General features: G+C 46.9%; 3 protein-coding genes across 4 annotated transcripts; 1 reads left to right on the top strand and 2 right to left on the bottom strand.

The window, feature by feature from the left end:
- Positions 1–72: 72 nt before the first annotated feature.
- SCNM1 (sodium channel modifier 1) lies at positions 73–2570 on the top strand. Its single transcript, XM_029229260.1, has 7 exons — positions 73–286; positions 532–602; positions 1152–1240; positions 1341–1438; positions 1558–1646; positions 2072–2266; positions 2415–2570. Exons 1-7 carry the CDS (start codon positions 236–238, stop codon positions 2512–2514), a joined length of 693 nt encoding a protein of 230 aa, XP_029085093.1. The 5' UTR covers positions 73–235; the 3' UTR covers positions 2515–2570.
- A 524-nt stretch (positions 2571–3094) lies between these two features.
- Positions 3095–6997, bottom strand: TMOD4 (tropomodulin 4). 2 transcript variants are annotated; one of them, XM_029230021.1, is made up of 9 exons: positions 6443–6997; positions 6079–6235; positions 5649–5765; positions 5076–5165; positions 4763–4893; positions 4560–4667; positions 4020–4163; positions 3611–3755; positions 3095–3203 (listed from the first exon to the last, which is right to left on the bottom strand). In XM_029230021.1, the coding sequence occupies exons 1-9, from the start codon at positions 6563–6565 to the stop codon at positions 3181–3183; spliced, it is 1038 nt and encodes a 345-aa protein (XP_029085854.1). In that variant the 5' UTR covers positions 6566–6997; the 3' UTR covers positions 3095–3180. The 2 variants fall into 2 exon arrangements, with proteins under 2 accessions (XP_029085854.1, XP_029085853.1); XM_029230020.1 differs by having other exon boundaries at positions 3097–3203; positions 6079–6997.
- A 1331-nt stretch (positions 6998–8328) lies between these two features.
- On the bottom strand, positions 8329–19105 carry VPS72 (vacuolar protein sorting 72 homolog). Its single transcript, XM_029230019.1, has 6 exons — positions 18897–19105; positions 15428–15580; positions 15135–15249; positions 14559–14735; positions 9415–9559; positions 8329–8914 (listed from the first exon to the last, which is right to left on the bottom strand). Exons 1-6 carry the CDS (start codon positions 19011–19013, stop codon positions 8527–8529), a joined length of 1095 nt encoding a protein of 364 aa, XP_029085852.1. The 5' UTR covers positions 19014–19105; the 3' UTR covers positions 8329–8526.
- Positions 19106–19615: the final 510 nt, after the last annotated feature.

Below are 19615 nucleotides of genomic sequence, written 5' to 3'. Positions count from 1 at the left end.
GGCTCCGCGCCGGCGGGGTCGCAGGGCACCATAGGAAATGCAGTCCCCATCCGCAGGCAAGGGGCGGGCTTCCGGGATCGCGCAGTGCATGCGTGGAAGAGCGTCCCCGGAAGTAAGGGGGCCAACCGGAAAGAGACAGGAAGGAAGGTAGCAGTCCCACTCTCGCTACGGTGGCCTGAAAGGAGTGTCGAAGGCGGAGCCGTAGAATTGATCATTTCTGGGGCTCACAGTCGTGATGTCTTTCAAGAGGGAAGGGGATGATTGGAGTCAACTCAATGTGCTCAAAGTAAGCGCGAGAGAAGAGCGTCTGGAGCAGCTTCACCTGCCCTCTGAAGGATGTGAAGGAGCTGTTTTGTTGCTGTGACAACAACTGGTGGGGGGTGGTGCGGAGGGAGCCAGACGACTAGAGCTGCTGTTGACCCTTTCTTCGCCCCATATCTCTGCTCGCCCCATGGTCTTTATTCCCTTTGAGTCCTCGTCCCTATCATTTCACTTTTATCCCGTCCGGACTTCTTCCCCTATCTCCTGCAGAAACGAAGAGTTGGGGATCTGCTGGCTAGTTATATCCCAGAGGATGAGGCGCTGATGCTACGGGATGGACGGTGAGGGCGAGGAGTGGATCAAGCCTAAGGGTTCTGCGGTTAGAGGCTCAATAAACTTTTTTTTTTTTGGCTGCGTTGGGTCTTTGTTGCTGCCCACGGGCTTTCTCTAGTTGCGGAGAGCGGGGCTTACTCTTCGTTGCGGTGCGCGGTCTTCTCACTGTGGTGGCTTCTCGTTGCGGAGCACAGACTCTAAGTGCGCGGGCTTCAGTAGTTGTGGCTCGTGGGCTCTAGAGCGCAGGCTCAGTGGTTGTGACGCACGGGCTTAGTTGCTCTGCGGCATGTGGGATCTTCCTGGACTAGGGCTAGAACCCGTGTCCCCTGCATTGGCAGGCGGACTCTCAACCACTGTGCCACCAGGGATGCCTAATAAACTTTTGTTATTAAGGAGGAGAGCGGGAGTATCTAAGATTCTTTAGCTAGGAGTGAGCGACAGGGATGTGGTTGGTGGACATTGGAAGACTTTGGAAAGGAGTGCTAGGATGGGGTGGGACCTATGGCCGAGACTCCACTACTCTGGGGCCAATTATCTTCTTCTTTCCTCCTCCCCAGCTTTGCTTGTGCCATATGTCCCCATCGACCTGTACTGGACACTCTGGCCATGCTGACTGCCCACCGTGCAGGCAAGAAGCATCTGTCCAGTAAGTTTGGGAGAAGACAGAGGATGGAGAATAAACCCTTAAAATCTCTTCAGACCACCCTTGGTGCTCTGCTTTTAATTATCTTCCCCTTCCTCCTCAGGCCTGCAGCTTTTCTATGGCAAGAAGCAGCCAGGAAAGGGCATGGAGCAGAATCCAAGAGAGCAGAATGAACTAAGGAGGGAAGAGACCAAAGTGGAGGTAATCAGAGTGGGGAGGTTGTGTTCCAGGCAGGACTGTGCTGCACACCTTAGGCTTGAAGGGCTTTGGCTTCTTTCTAGCTCTGAAGGCTCTGATTCTGTCTCCCATCTCCATGCCAGGCTCCTCTGTTAACGCAGACTCGACTTATCACCCAGAATGCTCTGCACAGAGCTCCTCACTATAACAGTTGCTGCCGCCGGAAGTACAGGTGTGTGGGGTGGGAAAGCCAGAGATAGGGAGGGACAGGAGATAGATGGCTCTAAAGTGATTGTTTTCCTAATTGTAATCTGAGGAACACTAGTGTTCTGGAGGTGTTAACTTGTATTTCAGGAAAAAGAATCTTGTAATTAAGAAAAAAGTTTGGGAAGTGGTGCTTTGTAATCCTATTTGAAGAATAGTAATATTAGTGTATTTTAAGGGGTCTACAAAGTCTTAAGATAAAAAAAAAACCTTAAAAAAGTTAACTTAGCCTTTCCTAAATTCACTGGATTCCAAAATCCTTTTTATGCACAACGCTTATTAATATCTTGAGGAACACAGTTTTAGGAAGCACTGCTTTAAGGGGTTGGGAGTCACAGGAGATTTGGCCCTTTCCTTTACTGCTTTTACAGACTTTGATTCTTCTCTACCCAGACCAGAAGCCCTTTGTCCCTCTGTCTCTCGTTCCCCTTTGCCACCCCCAGAGGTTGAACCCCAAGGTGGGAAGATCGGTAGAGAACCTGAGCCTGAGGCTGGCTCACAGACCAAGGAGTCAGCAACTGTCTCATCCCCTGCACCTATGAGCCCCACAAGAAGACGGGCCCTGGATCATTACCTCACCCTTCGAAGGTGAGTATGCAGAATCACTTTCCTCAGATTTCCCCTTTTCTCTCTGACCCTCCTTTTTTCAAAGCTTTTCAAGTGTTTTTACTTATCCCCACTAATTTCTTGATAAACTTCCTTTCCTGACCAATTCTCTTTTTTCTGATGTTTCCAGCTCTGGATGGATCCCAGATGGACGAGGTCGATGGGTAAAAGATGAAAATGTTGAGTTTGACTCTGATGAAGAGGAACCCCCTGATCTCCCCTTGGACTGACACCCTCTTTCCCCGTTCAGTTCACAAATAAACTACAGTGGGTGCTGGGAGCCTAACTTTCCTTGAGTCTGGCTCCTTGTTTCAGGATTTCAGAATTGTTCCTTCTCAGCCCAGCCAATTCTTCTCTGCAATGTACACAGCTCCCCATACTTCTAACCCCTCCCCCACCTTCTACCAAAGTCATGCCAAGCGTCAGCTGCATGCAGCCCGGTGCCCTATTAATAAGTCTGTCAGAAGGAGATTTTTGCCCTTCATGTTTTCTGCCTTCTTCTCCACCTCCACTCAAAGTCCTTTCCTCCTTCAAATAACATGGGGGTTGTGGGTAGGCGTTCGGGGGGAGGGGCTGGACATGTCAAGAAACAGGGCCAGGGCTGGCCACCCTGTGAAAGTAGAAGAGACTAAAGGCATTGGAAGGGTTATGGGGAACACCAAGGGAGGGAGCTCCCCCACCTCCTGCTGGTAACCTGAACCTCCCTGCCTGCTGATCCCCAGAGTATAAATAATCCCCTGATGAACTGGCAGTAACCCTTGGGGGTTAGCGCCAAGATTTCCACCCCAAAGTCGAAGGAAGGAGGCAGGCAGAGCGGACAGAAGGGCTTTTATTTACAAGATGAGGATTTAAGCTTTCAGGGCTCCGAGCTCTAGTTGGTAAAGGGAAGGGTAGTGTTATCTCTTCTTTTGCTGGCGACCTGTAAAGGAAGAAGAGTAAACACAAGTCATTATCCCATCTCTTGCTTCCTGCAAAGGTGCTCTTCTTCTTTCTAGTTCCTTGGCCAGACTCATAAAGAGGTAATGTCTTAGGCCACCAAACATGCCCTTCACCCCTCACATTAACAAAATAAGAAACAACGCAGCAAATAGAAATACCATTTCCCCCAAACAGGTATTTGTAGCTTCCCTCTGCCTCTCTCCTGGTATATTTGGGCAGAGGTGCTTTTCTGTCTACTTTCGGATCACCTATGGGGTTTGAGCTTCTCATGTGAGTCACTTTGGCAGCACCCCAGGCTGTTAGTCACTAAGTCAGCTTTCAGGAGCATCCACCAGCTTCTGCAGCTACGTGCCCTCTCCCACACACACCACCTCTGCAGCTACTCACGCAGTTCATTGTTCCGGGTCATGGCCTGGGCTGCCCGAGTTCGTGGCCCCTGCTGTGTAAAGTGGTAGCCAAAGCGGACAATGGAGGGGCACTGTTCAAGCACGGTGGCCATCTCCATCTCCACTGCGTCGCCAGGCCACTGGCGCTGGGGGAAGGAGAGATGGAAGCTGTCACCAACCCTGTCTGGCTTGTTCACTGTCCTAGACCACCGACCCTTTGGGAGGTCAAAGAGGCTTGTTTCTCCGGAGTGGGTGATAAGAGGTGCTGCCTTGGCTCCCCTCATAGGGACAAAGAAGAGGAGAGTTCAAACAAGATCAGATGAGATCCTGCCCCAGTGGCTGCCTCTGGGAGGAGGCTCAGTGAGTATTAGCTGACTGCAAAGACCACGAGATGGGAAGGGAATGCTGACCTGGTTGTCTACACGGAGCTCAGTGAGTGTGGCATTCTCCCGAACTGCCTTCAGCACAGCCATGAGCCCTGTGCTGCTAATGAAGTTGGATTCAATGTTCAGGCTCTGGAGGCTACGATTCTCACGCAACATGTCAGCCACCGCCTGGGTAGTAGGAACTTGGGTTAGGGTTAGGGTACAGTTTCACAGATGACTGAGGAGAGAAAGAACAGGAGCAAGAGGGAAACACAGCTCCTGGAGAAGAGTCCTTGAGCTGTGGGTGGGGCTTGAGGGAGGCAGGTGTGGGAGTAGGTAGCAAGGAAAGCAGGGAGATTAAGTGCGCAGTGGAGTTGGCGTGGGTAGGAGGGTTGTGGCTCTTCAGGAAGATGAGCTGAGGATTTCAGAGCAGTGAGTCATAGGACTGAGGGTAGAAGTCTCCAGCAGGGCTCCCCTAAGAGAGCATGATGGGAACAGCACCCCCAGTACAGCCCTTTATGTCAGCCCTGCCAGCGGGGCATGTCAGGGTGCAGGGAGAGGGCTAGGGATGTCAGCTAGCCTTACACTGGCAACGGGGTCACCACTCCTTGTGGCCACCAGACTGAAGCTCCGGACATGGGTATTTGTCTTCATTGCTTCACACAGCTCAGTTAGCATGGGTATCGGGATGTCCTATCAAAGGGGAATAGGAGATGGTGGGCTAGGGGACTCACATATGTCAGCAGAGTTATCCCAGTGTTATTGCTTAGAGGATGGGGGCCAGATACCTGGATATTATTGAGGTTCACCTCCTCCAGCTCCTTGTCATTGCTTCGAACACTCTTCAGTATCTCCTCGATGTTTGTGGGATTTGGGGGCTCATCTGGCACTGGCTTATACTTGTCAGGCTGCACCACACCTGGTGGGTGAGGGCAGGAAGGAAACCCCAACATGTCCCCCACAATCTCCTCCCCATTGGTTCTCATGACTTATGCATCATGTCCTCTCCCTGATTCACCTGTTTCACCCGTTGCTACCTTCGCTCAGACTCTGGGACTGCCTGCCAAGAGCCCTGGGCGCCATGCTCCCAAACACACTTACTGCTAATGCCTTCAGTGTTGCAGATTTCTCCGCTGCAGATAGCATCATAGTATTGCTTGTTGCTCATCAGTGTGTACATGCCCAGAATGGCTGGAGAGAGTAAGCAGAGGGGAGACAGGGAATGAGAGAAATGGACTTGTTCCAGGTCCCCCACCGACCTCATTCTGAATCTGTTGCATTTTTGAAGGCTGACCTCTTCCACTCTCCCTTGGTCCCAGGGGTCCCTTCCATTAAACTGCGTTAAGGCAGTGGTTTTTAAAACATTGAGACAGGGCTAAGGGAAGATCCCTAAGGAGACACTACAGGGTGAGGGAGTCTGTCAGACCCTCCTGTTTTCAGCCAGAATAGTTTTGCTTTATAATCCCCGTAAAATTGCCCTAGAGTTGTTAACTTATTAAATTTAAAGATGAGTGAATACATACATAAACAAGTAAGAAAAATTTAAAACCACTGCCTGAGGCTTTCTCAAAACGTTCACATCCTGGTTCAGGGCCTTCCCCGCTAGCCCCATGCCATGGTTAGGAGCCCCTGCCCCAGATCTTCCCAACTCCTCAACTTCCCACAGCTGCCCACCTGCTATATCACACATCTCAGCATCTGTGGCATGGGCCAGTGCCTCCTCCAGCTCAGGCTCCAGAGTGATCTGCTCCTGGACTGGAATTTCCTTCTTGGGCTGAATATAGGGTTTCCCTGATGGGGAGATGAGGATGGTTCAGGTACAGGTCATTTCTCCTAAGATCCTGGCCTCCAGATTCCTTTCCTTCTCCAGGAGGTGGAATGCTGGGTCACTAGGAGCCACTATAAAGCCTGAGTCCTCTACAAGCTCAGGACTCCTGGGTCCCCTTGATCTCTTCTAAGAGCTGAAGAGTGCAAGCTGGCATGCAGGTGTAGGCAGCTGAGTCCCTGGGCAGCTAGGAGCTGGAAGGTGAGAGGGAAGCTGGAGGGGACATTTGAGAGACAACAATTTGGGTTCTGGGAGGCATGGATGTTAGGGTCTCCATACCCTTCTTCTCGCCTGTGTAGGGAACCAAGTCATCACGCTCTTTGACCTCTAGTGCCTGCTGTTCCAGGTACTGCAAAAGGGCCTCTCGGTCCAGCGGCCCCGTTGGGCTCTTCTTTGTCTGGTCACGTTGTCTTAGTCCAGCTGGCAGGAGCATGTTCTTAGGGATGAGTTTTGGGGAGCAAGTCAGACCTCCCCTCTGACCTGGGGCACCTCCAAGTCTCCCTAAAACATCTCCAGACACCATTCCCCTGACCCTCTTGGGACTCCAGGCCCTGTAGATAGCCCTGGTCTCAGTCACCCAGGGCCCCACACCCTTCCCAAATGCCTGGGGACTGCCCCTGGTACCCTGCACTAGAGCCCCTACCTCGGGGTCCATCTCCTGTAGCTCGCAGTCCAGCTGCTCTAGCTCCTCAGGGCTCAAGGTCCTTAGGATCTCATCTTCATCTATGTCTCTGTATTTCTCCAGTTCCTTCTGATACGATGACATGATGGCCCCCACCCCCTCCCCACAGTGTGGCACTCACGGAGCCTGGGGTACATGGGGAAAGTGGTTGGACAATGGAAGGATGTACATGGACGCAGTAGGGAGACAAAGAAACAGGTCAGTGGGGCAGAACAATAAACTGCTTGCCTTGGAGGATAGACCTAGTTGGATATGGGAAGATGGGGGAAGGCTAGGTTGTTTAGCTAGGACCAGAGCCTCCTCCTGGCTCCCACAGCTTCCACCCACTCCGGATGGGGATCCCAGGCATCCAGGCTGAATCTGCCTTCCCCAGTGTATATGAAATCCTGGCAGTACCTCTCCCCTATTACCTCGGCTGTCCGTGCCTCTTGCCCTAGCACAGCTGCCGGGAGCCCTGCAAGCACAGCTGGCCCCAAGCCCAGTTCCTATTGAAAGGAATGGGGGCAGGCAGAGAGCTTCAGGGAAATTCCTCCTCTCGTCCCCATAATCCAGTTTTTCCTAAACTGGCTTAAGAAAGCAAGGAGGATTGCAGCGGGTGGGGGGGGGGAGGGGGAGACAGTGCTCTGACTCTACCCTCATTTCCTCTTTTATTGTGTCAGATCAAGATTTCACTATGTTTGCTAAAATTCTAAATCCTAAGGCAAAGCAAGGGCTCAGAGGAGCTGGGGGACTTCCAGGTTGGGGGAAGGGTGGTATGGCCTTAGAAGCAGGTACTGAGTTCCCATAATTTGTCCCTGGCTTTGGACAGGAAGGTGACACCAGTCTAATGGGTGGGAAATGCCTTATAAATGGGATAAAGTTTCTCTAAAAACAGTGAGAGGATTAAACTTGCAATATCTTTTACAATGTGAAAAATAAACACAAGCCACACATACACACCATACTGAATATGAAAGATTCAGAAAATGTGAGATACTTACGCTGACAATGTAAACTACAGTTAAGGGAGAACATAAGACAGTGGCAGAAACATGCTGAGTGACAAGAGGCGCACACTCCATTTCATTCCCAATAGGAGCCACTCTTCTCCTCCCATCTCCCACCAGGCTCTGATCCATAAGGCCCCTGCCTTCCCCACCTACCAGTCCTGGTGGCCACCTCCGTTCTCACCTCCCCTTCTGTAGGTTGGTCTGTCTGTTCTACTGGAGCACTGTCCTGGCAGCAGGAGAAGCCCAGCGACGGGGGAGAGGGTGGGGGAACAGTGAGCTCAGCATTTTATTATTTTAGCTCTGGCCAGGTGGGGGGTAGTGGGAGATCACATATACACAGCCCCCATAACCTGCCCAGCCCTGAGAGCCTCTAGTGGCCACTAAGAGCCATGGCACCTCCTCCTCTTCATACAAGCCCGAGTCCTAGAAACAAGTTCTATGAGAATCACACAGTTCCTACTTATTTGGTGCCTGCTATATTCAAAGCAGTGACTATACAGAGATATAAAGGTCAGTATAAGGATTTTGTTTTGGTGTCTAATTTTAAGGTGTTTATAAACTGTTGGAGGAATGAATATTTTACAATTCAAAAAGGGCAACTCTGGGAATTCCCTGGCAGTCCAACGGTTAGGACTCGGCGCTTTCACTGCTGAAGGCTCAGGGTCAATCCCTGGTCAGGGAACTAAGATCCTGCAAGCCACGCAGCACAGCCAAAAAATAAAAATAACCCTTAAAAAAATAAATAAGTAAAAAGGGCAACTCATAATAAATGCTATTAAACAAATATAAAGGCCCATATATACGCAGACATTCACAAATACTTTTTGCTCCCAACTTAGACTAGACACCAGACAAAAGGGATCTTTCTATTTTATTAGATTAAAAAACACAAACAAAAGCAGTGTAGGAACTAAGGGAAAAGACAGGGAAAGAAATACAGAGACGGGCTGGACAAAGATCAGCGATGACAAAGGGGAGAAGCGGGCTTCTTAAGAGCCCTAACTTAAGAGCCCCAAGTTAGGACAGGAAAGAGGTTTCTAAGGACTAGACATCCCTTCATTTGATGACAATTTTCTGGCGCAAGGCTCGGGGCCCAGAGCCAGGGAGGGGCTCAGGAGGTGGTGGGCCAGGGCCCAGGGCTGAAGCAGTGGGTGGCAGTCCGTGGGCAGTGATGTACTTCTTGTAGGCCTCACGGATGATCTTGAAGGCTCGAGCAGTGGCGTAGGGTATGTCTGTAACAGGGTCCCGGTACAGGGCTGGGCGATGGGTCACTGGGCAGACCTCCTGAACAGGGACCTTTGGAGGCCGCCCTTGGGGAAACCATTCCTCAAACGTCGCATCGTCACTAAAAGTGATGAAGGTACGTGAGCAGCGAGCAGGAGGGATGACGGGTCCAGTCCCAGCACGGGGAGTCAATGCAGAAGCTGTGGGAGCAGGATCAAGTCTGAGGGAAAAGACAGAGAAAAACACAAAGAGCTGAGGGACTTCCCTGGTGGTCCAGTGGTTAAGACTCCTCTCTCCCAATGCAGGGGACCCGGGTTCGATCCCCAGTCAGGGAACTAGATCCCACATGCACACTGCAACTAAGACTGAGCGCAGCCAAATAAATAAATAAATAATTTAAAAATTTAAAAAAGCTGAGGAGAGAAAACTGATAAAGAGATCAGACAGGTGAGGAAAGAGGAGGAGGCAGTGGGTGGCAACATTCTGAGAGAATCTATTAAGTGATAGGACAAAACAAAGCAGAGCTGGATGGAAAACCAGAAAAGGAGAAGAGAGAGGCTAAAAGAGAAATAGGAGATGACAGGAAGAGGAATCTGAAAGATACTCAGGTGTTAGAGAGCTGTGTGAGGAAAGCAAGTGAGATGGGGCTGAGGGAATACAAGCTGAATACAGAAGGGAGAAACTGCACTTCTCTTCTCCCCTTGAGGTTCACTCACTCACCCTTCTACGTCGACATTCTCTTCTTTAGGGCCTGGCTCCGAAACTAGTGGCACTGTCACTGAATGGTAGGTGATTATGGGCCCAGGGCACTTCCGCTTCTTGTGGACCTGCTTCTTTTTGTCAGCCTCAAGCCGCTCATATGTCTCTTCAGGAAGGAATGAGCGGATGGTCAATTCCCGTCTTCCCAAACCCCAGGTCTGTCCTACAGTCTCTTATCTTCCTGGCTGTCTAGTCACTGCCTACCCAAGCCAATCAGGAAAGTCCTCTAAGGCCCTCAAGCATCTCCCATTTCATAAGCTTTCTGCTTGCCCATCTTGACATCCTCTCTGCTCATCATTTCTTAGGTCCACTTGGTTCCTCACCCACTCAGAACTGTAGGACTTCAGAGTTGAAAGGGACCCTTTGATGAAGAGCCTACTCATTTCCCCAGATACCTCTCCGTTACAGCCCTGTCAACTTGCTCCCATCCAAGGCAGTGCACTGCATCTTCAGGCATCTCTAGTCATTTAAGAGTTCTTTCCCATTTTGAGCTGCAACATACTTCCTGTTGACACTGTTTTACCTTTTAAGGCCATAAGGGACACAAGTCTAACCTGTCTTCCACTTGACAGTCCTTTAAATAGTTGAAATTAGTATCCACGAAGCAACAGACAAGGGATTAATCTCCAAAATATACAAACAGCTCATGCAGCTCAATATCAAGAAAACAAACACCCCAATCAAAAAATGGGTGAAGACCTATATAGACATTTCTCCAAAGAAAACATACAGATGGCCGAGAGGCACATGAAAAGATACTCAACATCACTAATTATTAGAGAAATGCAAATCAAAACTACGATAAGGTATCACCTCACACCGGTCAGAATGGCCATTATCAAAAAATCTACAAACAATAAATGCTGGAGAGGGTGTGGAGAAAAGGGAACCCTCTTGCACTGTTGGTGGGAATGTAAATTGATATAGCCACTATGGAGAACAGTATGGAAGTTCCTTAAAAAATTAAAAATAGAATTATCATATGACACAGAAATCCCACTACTGGGCATATACCCAGAGAAAACCATAATTCAAAAAGACACACGCATCCCAATGTTAACTGCAGCACTATTTACAATAACCAGGTCATGGAAGCAACCTAAGCGTCCATCAACAGATGAATGGATAAAGAAAATGTGGTATATAAATGCACTGGAATATTACTCAGCCATAAAAAGGAACGAAATTGGGTCTTCTGTAGAGACGTGGATGGACCTAGAGACTGTCATACAGAGTAAAGTAAGTCAGAAAGAGAAAAACAAATACTGTATGTTAACACATATATGTGGAATCTAGAAAAATGGTACAGATGAACCTGTTTGCAAAGCAGAAATAGAGACACAGACGTAGAGAACAAATGTATGGACATCAAGGGGGGAAAGGGGGTGTGGGATGACTTGGGAGATTGGGATTGACATATATACACTAATATGTATAAAACAGATAACTAATCAGAACCTGCTGTACAGCATAGGGAACTCTACATAATGCGCTGTGGTGACCTAAATGGGAAGGAAATCCAAAAAAGAGGGGATATATGTATACATACAGCTGATTCACTTCGCTGTACAGCAGAAACTAACACTGTAAAGCAACTACACCCCAGTTAAAAAAAAGAAAGAAAGAAATTAGTGTCCGTCTCTCTCCAGGCTGATCACAACACCCCTTCCACTGAACCATTCTTCATACAACGTGGTTCTGAGTCACTCCCTCCTTTGCCACCCCTGTGCCTAAAATACTCTTCTATTCCTGTACTTATCACAGTCTATGGCAGAGGCTGCAAGATGGCAGCTCCCTTATGTGTTTTGCTTGATTTGGATAGTGTTTTAAAGAAAATTTTGAATTAGTTGCTGACATTTAAAAGTCAGGAAATTACATTTAAATACAGAGATTTCTGGTCCCTTTTAAAAATAATAAGAAAATCTGGCAACCCTGTGTCTGTATTCTCACAGGGCAACAATTAGCTGAGCTGAGTAACTGCTCCTCCTTTCAGGCACTCCTCTCTAGTTCACCACAGTTCCCCTGGCTGGACCCGGTGACACTGCTCTATGGCAGTTCATTGTTGGTATATATGTCTCTTCCTTAAGGGCAGTGACTGTGACTCATATTACCTATACATTATCACGGTCACGCAGCATTCCACACATTACAGGAATTCAATAAAGATTTGTTAATGTATAAACAGATCTAAATATTTCTGGCCCCTTTGTCCTCCTTAAACGTGGGTACTGTGAACACAATCCTCTAGATAGAGTAAGAGCAAAAGAGTCCTCTGGACTACACCCCTCCGCCCCCCATCCCCCCACACCCCCAGTGCTTTAACCTCTTTTGTACTTGAATTCTGGTTGGTAATACTGCTTTCTTTCTCTTGAGCCAACCTTCCAACCCTTCTCTTGAACACGTCCCTGTACCCTCTGTAACTCCTGCTCTATAATCAGCCAGCTCATCTATTTCCTCAATTTCCTCACTCAGCATGCCTTCCAAAACTTGCCTTACGGGAAACCTGTCTTCCACAGAGGCCAACACTCTCCTCTGGTACAGGCTGATTATTCTCCCACATCCTGGGCAGGATGTGCCCATGTCCTATTGGGCCCCACACTTCAGGTCTCTTTGCTCTACACTCTAGATACCTCTGTTCTTCTAGGTCTTCAGTACTTCTAATACCAGAATATCTCTTCATTCTATCTATCACCCCTTCCAGCCTTCATTTTCATTGTTATTTATTTATTTATTCATTTAAACCCTCTGTTTTATTTATTTTTTGGCCGCACAGCACAGCATGGGGGATCTTAGTTCCCCAACCAGGGATTGAACCCGTGCCTCCTGCAATGGAAGTGCGGAGTCTTAACCACTGGACCGCCAGGGAAGCCCCTTGCTTTCCTTTTTAAATCGAGCTTAGGTTCCTCAATCTATCAGTCATTCTCTTGTCAGTCTAAACTCCCTCGCCCAGACCTGGATTGCTGAGTGCTACTGGAGAAAAGTTACATAATAGGTAGAATGGAACCCCAGAAATTCATGGTCCCAAACTTCAACAGACCTGCCAACACCAGCAGATGATCCTATCTCCACAACTATTTCAAACAGTCTTCACTCTCAAGCTTCCAACTCTATTCCCAACACCTGAGAGATGACAGTGCCTAAAAGACATCAGATGAAAACTACTGCACTGTCCTGCTCTGGATTTACAACCCTACAACTATGAGCCACCCTTCCTTCCTTCCTCTTAATGGAGGCCAATTCTTCCACCCATGCCCTAGCTCCCACCCCGCCTCCCATTTCTCCAAAACCCTACACTAATAACAATCCTTTCTTTCTTTTCTGTCTTTAAATTCTTTCAGTTGCATCTCACGAAAAATACACACTCTCCAATCTTTGAATAAAACAGAACAATGACAAACTCTACCTTGACCCCAGACCTCCCTGTTCCCTCTCCTACCCTTCATGGCCAAATTTTAGAAATCTGGCTTCCCAACCAACTTCCAAATGGCCTGGTCCCCAAAAAGTGCTAAGGTCATCTCTGACCTCCATGTCACCAAAACCAATGGACACTTCTCAGTTCTCTTCACTGGTGTCTCAGCAGCTCTCAGCAGCTACTGTCCTCTAACAGTCCCTTTCCTTAGTGCTCTTATGACAAACTCTCCTGGAGTTTCCCACTCTCTGGCCACTTCTCAGATTCTTTTCTAAGCTCCTCCTCTTATAGGAGACCATTACATTTTAGTGTCTGCAGGACCTTCTTGAGCCTCTGTCTACTCTTCTCCCTCTATGCTTTCTCCCTGGGTAATCTCATCCACTCCAATGTCAATTACCATCCATATTCTAAAACTTCCGAATTTATATTTCTAGCCCAGATATCTTGTCCAAGCATCAGATCTGTGTATTTAACTGACTTCTCAGCACTGCATGAACTGCTCATAGACACTTCAAATCCAACATGTTCAAAAATGAGCTTATTATTTTTTCTCCTGCTAAACAAGCCCCTCCAGGATCTCCTACGTCAGTTACTGATATCAGAAGCTTGGGAATCACTTTCTTCACAGTGGCCTGAAACAATCAACGTAGTCAAAGGATACAGATTGTAATTGCAGTGACATCAAGTGACCACGTTATTTGTGATGGTTCTCAGTCATTTATATGTTTTAAGAGATAGCTACTGTTTTAAAGCACGGCATCGCCATTATACAGACAGAGGTTATATTTCCCATTTTAAAGCGAAAATATTAAAAAAAAAATGTCACGAGAATACATCCTGAAAATGTTGGAAACGAATTAAATCTTTTCTCGGTCATTGTGGTCTTTTGGAGTTAAGTTATCTAAATTTCAAAACTATCATTAAACTGAAAGGAGTTGGGTCCAGATATTCTGGGTAAACAATCTTCTACTCCACAGTGAAATTGTATTTGGGTTATACATGTTCAATTATATGTGCTTAGTCAAAAAAGAGAGAGATTCAGAGAGAGAGAAATAACAAATTAAATGTTGTAGGAGATTTCACCTGTTGTTTCACTCAATGCCAGTATGCCCCAGAGTGAGCATGTGATGCGAGGTAAGAAATCTGCTGTTCCCTCAATTTCTCACGTACCTCTCATGATCTGAGAATCCTCACCATCCTTCAAAGAAATGTATGTTTTTGTACAATATATTACCATACATGACTGTGTGCCCAATAGCACATAAACTGAAGAGATTTTAAAGAATTTTTACTTTATAGCAATGTATCCCATGAACTGACTGATTCTACTCAACTTCTAATTCTCATGATCATTAAAGTAGGCATCATCGCCCCATTTTGTGAACAAGGAGAGAAAGATGCAAGTAGGTTGCACATAATTTGCCTGCAGTCTTACAGCAAACCAACAGCAGAACTAGGATCTGCACTGAGTTCTATACGATTCTTATTTTACACCAAAGTACTTCAATATAACTTGTTCTTCAGAGCCCTCATAACTGCTTACTTCCTTGCCCCTAATCACATACTCTCCCCATTTCTTTCTTCTGATTCCCTTGTCCCAAATCTCCATCTTTCCAGTTCTTTGGGTCCTCCAGGTCTCAGTTTTTCTCATGCTCCTCAGCCCCTCTACCCACTGTTCTGAAAACCACAGACTGACCCAGTGAACGTAAGTTGAGCTCCTCTGTGATCTTGGCCTCCCTGAGCAGCTCCTCCTGGGTCAGTGGCCGCTCACAGTGGGGCCCCTTTCGCCGCCGTGACTGGCCTTGCCTCTCTTGTACCCGAAGGAATGTTTGTCGTGTGTGCTCAGCTGTAGACTGCCGCATGGACTTCCGACCTGGGAAGAAAATAAGAGAGGGAGAAATCTTTGAATTCATGTCTACCTCCTCTGTATTTTTTTTTTTTTAATTTTAAAAGTTTTTATTTGGAAATCATTTCAAACTTACAAAAAATTTGTAAGAATGGTACAAAGAACACCCATGTATCCTTTACCAGATCACCTGTTAATATCTTGCCCTATTTGCATTGTGTGTGTGTGTGTTTTCTGAATAATCTGTGAGTTAAGTTGCACACATCATGGCTCTCTTCCCCTAAATACTCGGTGTATATTTCCTAAGAATAAGAATTGTCCTTACATACCCATAGTACAGTTACCAACTTCAGTAAACTTAACACTAATACAATATTTTATCACCATATTTCAATTTTGTCAGTTGACCCAAACATCCCCACTCACTGTCAGAGCCATCATCCTGTAGTTCTAGTGGAAGCAGTGCCTTCTCTTCTCGGGTCTTCTGAGAGCTACCAGCTGGGGTGCTGACCTTTCGAGGCCTCAAGCTCTTCAGAGGCTCCTGGGGACAGATTGGAATCAGACACCAGGGAAGAGAAGAAATAGAAGAAAGAAGATGAAGATCTTAGGAAGAGAAAACCAGCAGAGTAGGAAATGAGATTGGTGTGGGGACAACTGGGACCTGATGAAAGGGAGACTACAAATGAAGGAAGTCCAAGAAAACCAGGCCTCCCCTGCACCTTATATGCTTTGGTGACTACTCGGCGCTTCCTTCTTGGCTCTTCTGCTTCTCCATCACTGGATGGTTCATCCCCTTCGTCGATGTCAAAGTCAGAGTCCACCTCATCCTCTGTGTCTGACTGGTCTCCTTGATACTCATCATCTCCTGATTCCTGGGGACATAGGGAGATGAGGTTCTCACTGGCATCAGTTGTTAATGCCCCTCCAGGACGAAGAGAATCCCTTTGCTTATTGATAAGGGCTGCCCCACTCTCCTTCCCATCTCAACCTTTCATTTGCCTCAAGCAAGAAGCTTTCCTAGCTGATGGCTCCAGCACAACCCCTTCTAACATTAATTGCTTGCCCTTCTCCTCTAGCACACTGTGTTAAGTGCTGGGGTACAAAAGGATATGGTTTGATCTCTACCTTCAGGGGTCTCACAGTCTAGTAGATGTCACAGCATAATTATAAAAGGAAGTTTTAATACAAGGCAACATATAAACTACCAAAGGCAATAAAATGTTACAGGTGTTCAGAGGAAGGTACACCTGCTATGAATAGGTGGCCTGGGAAGGTCTAAACTTTAGAGTTTATTCCTTTAGAACAGGGGTTGGCAAACTTTTTCTGTAAAGGGCCAGATTAAAATAGGTAGTGGGCCAGGTTCAGCCAGCAGGTTGTAGTTTACTAAACCCTGCTTTAGACTCTAAAGAATGAAGAGGACTTGAGCCATGGTTTAAAATACTGGTAGTGTTTAGATAACCAAGAGGGAAGAAGGAATCATGGGCAGATCAAATGGCAGGAACAAAGATGCAGAAGCAGGAATGTGTATAACATGTTGATAGAATAAGCATTTAGACCTAAGTAAAGCAGGTTTGTCTCTGGCAAGAAGTCTTCCTAGCTGACTGCTTTTGGCTCCAGTACAGCCTCCTTCCAACATTAACTGATTGCCCTAGAGAGATACAAGATTTGAAAAGAAGGTTGCATTCAATCTGTAGAGAAACTTAAATGTCAGACTAATAAACTTATGACTTTAACTTGCAGACCAGTGATTCTCAATCCTCTCCCTCTCCTTACTTGTCCCAGCATTGATAATCACTGCTGAAGTAAACTAAAGTTACCAAGAAATATGTCTCATTCCTCAGGTGAGTTGGGACAGAAAAATAGTTGGGTACTACTACTATCTATAATGGGAAGCCACCGAAGATTTGCGGGGAGGGGAAAACTGTATACAAGGGGTGTTTCAGAAAGCTCTGGAGGTGGTCGGATGTGCTGGGGAAGAGAACATGGAGTAGAGCCAAGGCCTGAGGTGATACAAGCTAGGGCTAAAACGGCAGCCACACTGGAAAGGAAAGAGGAAAAAAAAAACAGTTGGGGGCAGGAGAGTTAATTGGGCGGGGCTGCACCTCAAACATGTGGCTTTCTCTTTAATCAATGATGAGATTAATGGGCTAATCTTGGTACACATGGTGCCGAAGTAAGCAAATAACACAGACAGTTGACACTCCAAGCCAGCCAGCCAGCGTTCAGTCTTGCACTGATGACCATCATTTCCTCCCAACTAATGTCTGTGAAAGACAACCTGGGAACACATTAATCCCTTCAGCACTGACCTGGTATTAAGTCAAATCACCAGAGGGTAGTAGTTCAACCACACATTAGCTTAGTGCCCAATTGAAATGCTTTCACTAAGTTTCGTATTTACTACCATTTCTTTGGCTTTTATCGAGGGTCATTAAGAGACATGACTAGATAAGAGAATGTTTTTACAACATCTACTAAACCCCTGTTACTTTATATATAAGGATACAATTCTCCCTAGGTTTAAAGCTGAAGTTTACCTCTCTTGAAGAACTTATATGCTTCTTTCTTACTAAAAAAAGAAATTCAGGATTTGGTTGCCAGGAAAGTCACAGCTAAATTTAATATCAACTGCTATTACCATTTTAGCAGAGGCCCTGGTACAATTACTTCTGATCTGTCTCTATTTTTACTGTTCCTACTTTTTGTTTATATGGTAAGCCTCCTTAGATCCTTTTTGGAAGCATGAAGGGTACATATTAAATAATGACTTGTAAAATGACAGGAATAGGAAAATGGCTTTTGGAGGAGGAATGAGAAGGTTCTATTTTAAACTAATTGGTCAGGGCTGTGTAAGTAATGATCCCTAATCAGTCACCAAGTCCTGTGGGTTCTATTTCCTTAATTTCTCTTGAACTCTCCTATCCATGTTTCTCCACTCCCACTGCCTCCTTCAAATCATTTTCCTCATTACAGAGTGATCTTTCTAAAGTACAAATCTGATCATGAAATAATCTTCTCAGTCCTTTGAATGAAGAGCAAAACTCCTTAACATGGCTCACAAGGCCTTACAGGATCTGGCCCATGCCTACTCCCTCTAACTTTTATTCTCCTTCATGGTCTGGAGGATGAGAGTAGATGTGTGAGTTCCAGACAAGGATCTCAGTGCCTTTACATATTCTGCCCCACCCCCTCGCTGGACTAACCTTCCTCCTCTCCCTGCTTCCAGTCCTACTGCTCTTCATCCACCCAAGACCTACTTTTCATACTGTCCTCAGCTTAAACATCATGTCCCCCAGGGATGCCCATCCCAAACAACAACTTTGGCTCCCATGTGTTACCATAGTACTCTATATGCTTAACACTTATTTTACTCCTTATCACACAATATTTTAACTGACTGTTAACTCAGCTAATTCCCCCATTGGAGTCTGGAATATGTAAAGATAAAGAGGTGTTTTTAACTGTCTGTTTCCATAGAGCCTGTCACGGTGACTGGCTTGCTCTACGCGCTTAAAACATTTAAAGAATGGATAGATTCAATCAATAAAAATTTAACAAGTGCCAACTCAATCCAGACACTGGACATATGCTGTTGAACAAAAGAGACCACCTCTGACCTTACAGAGCTTACAATCTAATGGAAAAGTATAAGCAAATAAGCAAACCAAATCTAATTACAAATTGAAATATGTTTTATGAAGGAAATATACGGGGACACTTTTTAGGACAGTCAAGGAACAGTTATCTAAGACATCTATACAACGAGATCTGAAAGCTGAAAAAGGAGTAGGCTAAGTTCCTCTAATTTTTTTTGAGAGGTTCCTTTCTATACTTCACGTTAATAACCAGGCAGTGGGCCAACGAGTATATACCGCGTGACTACGATGTGCCTGGCATATGCTAGACACGTCAAAAGTGCACTGAGAGACACAACTGGGGAAATACACAGTAGGTTTCAGACACACTCTGGGGTCCTCCGGACAGCTTCTCCATTCCTGACCCCTCCAACCCCATCCAGGGCTCCCATTCTAGGACTCCAGTTTATCCCCCCATCTCGCCCACCCCATCTCTAGGATCAGCTACCAGGGCTCCTCTCTCTTCCCCGCCCCCTTCTTTGTCCAAGGTTTCTCCCTTCGTCAGGACTCCTTTTAGCTTTCTTCCCTCCCTCTTCCTGGGCCCGGCTCTTACCTCTGTGAAACCCCCATAAGTCGTCTGGTAGAACTCATCTTCCTCCTCTGCCTCCAAGAGCCCAGAAAGTCGGTTCCCCGCGGTCTTCCGGGGGGCCCGGCCCCCAGCCAAGCTCATATCGCCTACACGAACTGCGTTGCCACCAGCAGCTCCTCACCCATCACCGTTCTCTGGGCTCGGTGCTCGACACCACTACCTGCGGGCGGGCAGCGGAAGCCGGTCGCCTACAGGCAGAAGTAGCAGAGCGTCGAGAGGCTCCTAGTCCCATCCCCTAGGCCTTCTCAAAGCTTCAGCCCCGCCCACTCCGGCGTAGAGACCACCCCAAGCTCCCCGCCCCAGTTCGCGCGCCCATCTGGGCTGTGGAATGACTCCGCTCGGAGACACCAGGAGCCCCACTACCCCAAGTACAGAATTTGGGAGTCTAGAAATTTTCATTTAGAAGAGGTCAGTCTCCCTCTGCTCCAGTACGTTTTCCACTCTGCTGTCAGTAGAAACCTTTCTAAAAACGCAGATTTTGTCATTCTTCTGCTCAAAAATCTTTAATGGCTCCCCGTCAACTACAGGATAAAGTCCAAAATCCTTGTGGCAGAATAGTAGCATGGTTAAGAGCACAGCTTTAGAGCCAGTCAGACCTGAGTTTGCGTTTGAGCTTAAGGTCTTCTAGCTGTGTGACTTTGGACAAGTTGCTTTACCTAGCTGAATTTCAGTTTTCTCATCTG

The sequence above is a fragment of the Monodon monoceros genome, unplaced genomic scaffold, assembly GCF_005190385.1.
Source record: "Monodon monoceros isolate NGI ecotype Baffin Bay Population unplaced genomic scaffold, NGI_Narwhal_1 Super_Scaffold_18, whole genome shotgun sequence".
NCBI lineage: Eukaryota > Metazoa > Chordata > Mammalia > Artiodactyla > Monodontidae > Monodon > Monodon monoceros.
The sequence above is the reverse complement of the archived record's forward strand: the minus strand, read 5'-3'. Positions and strand labels throughout refer to the sequence as shown.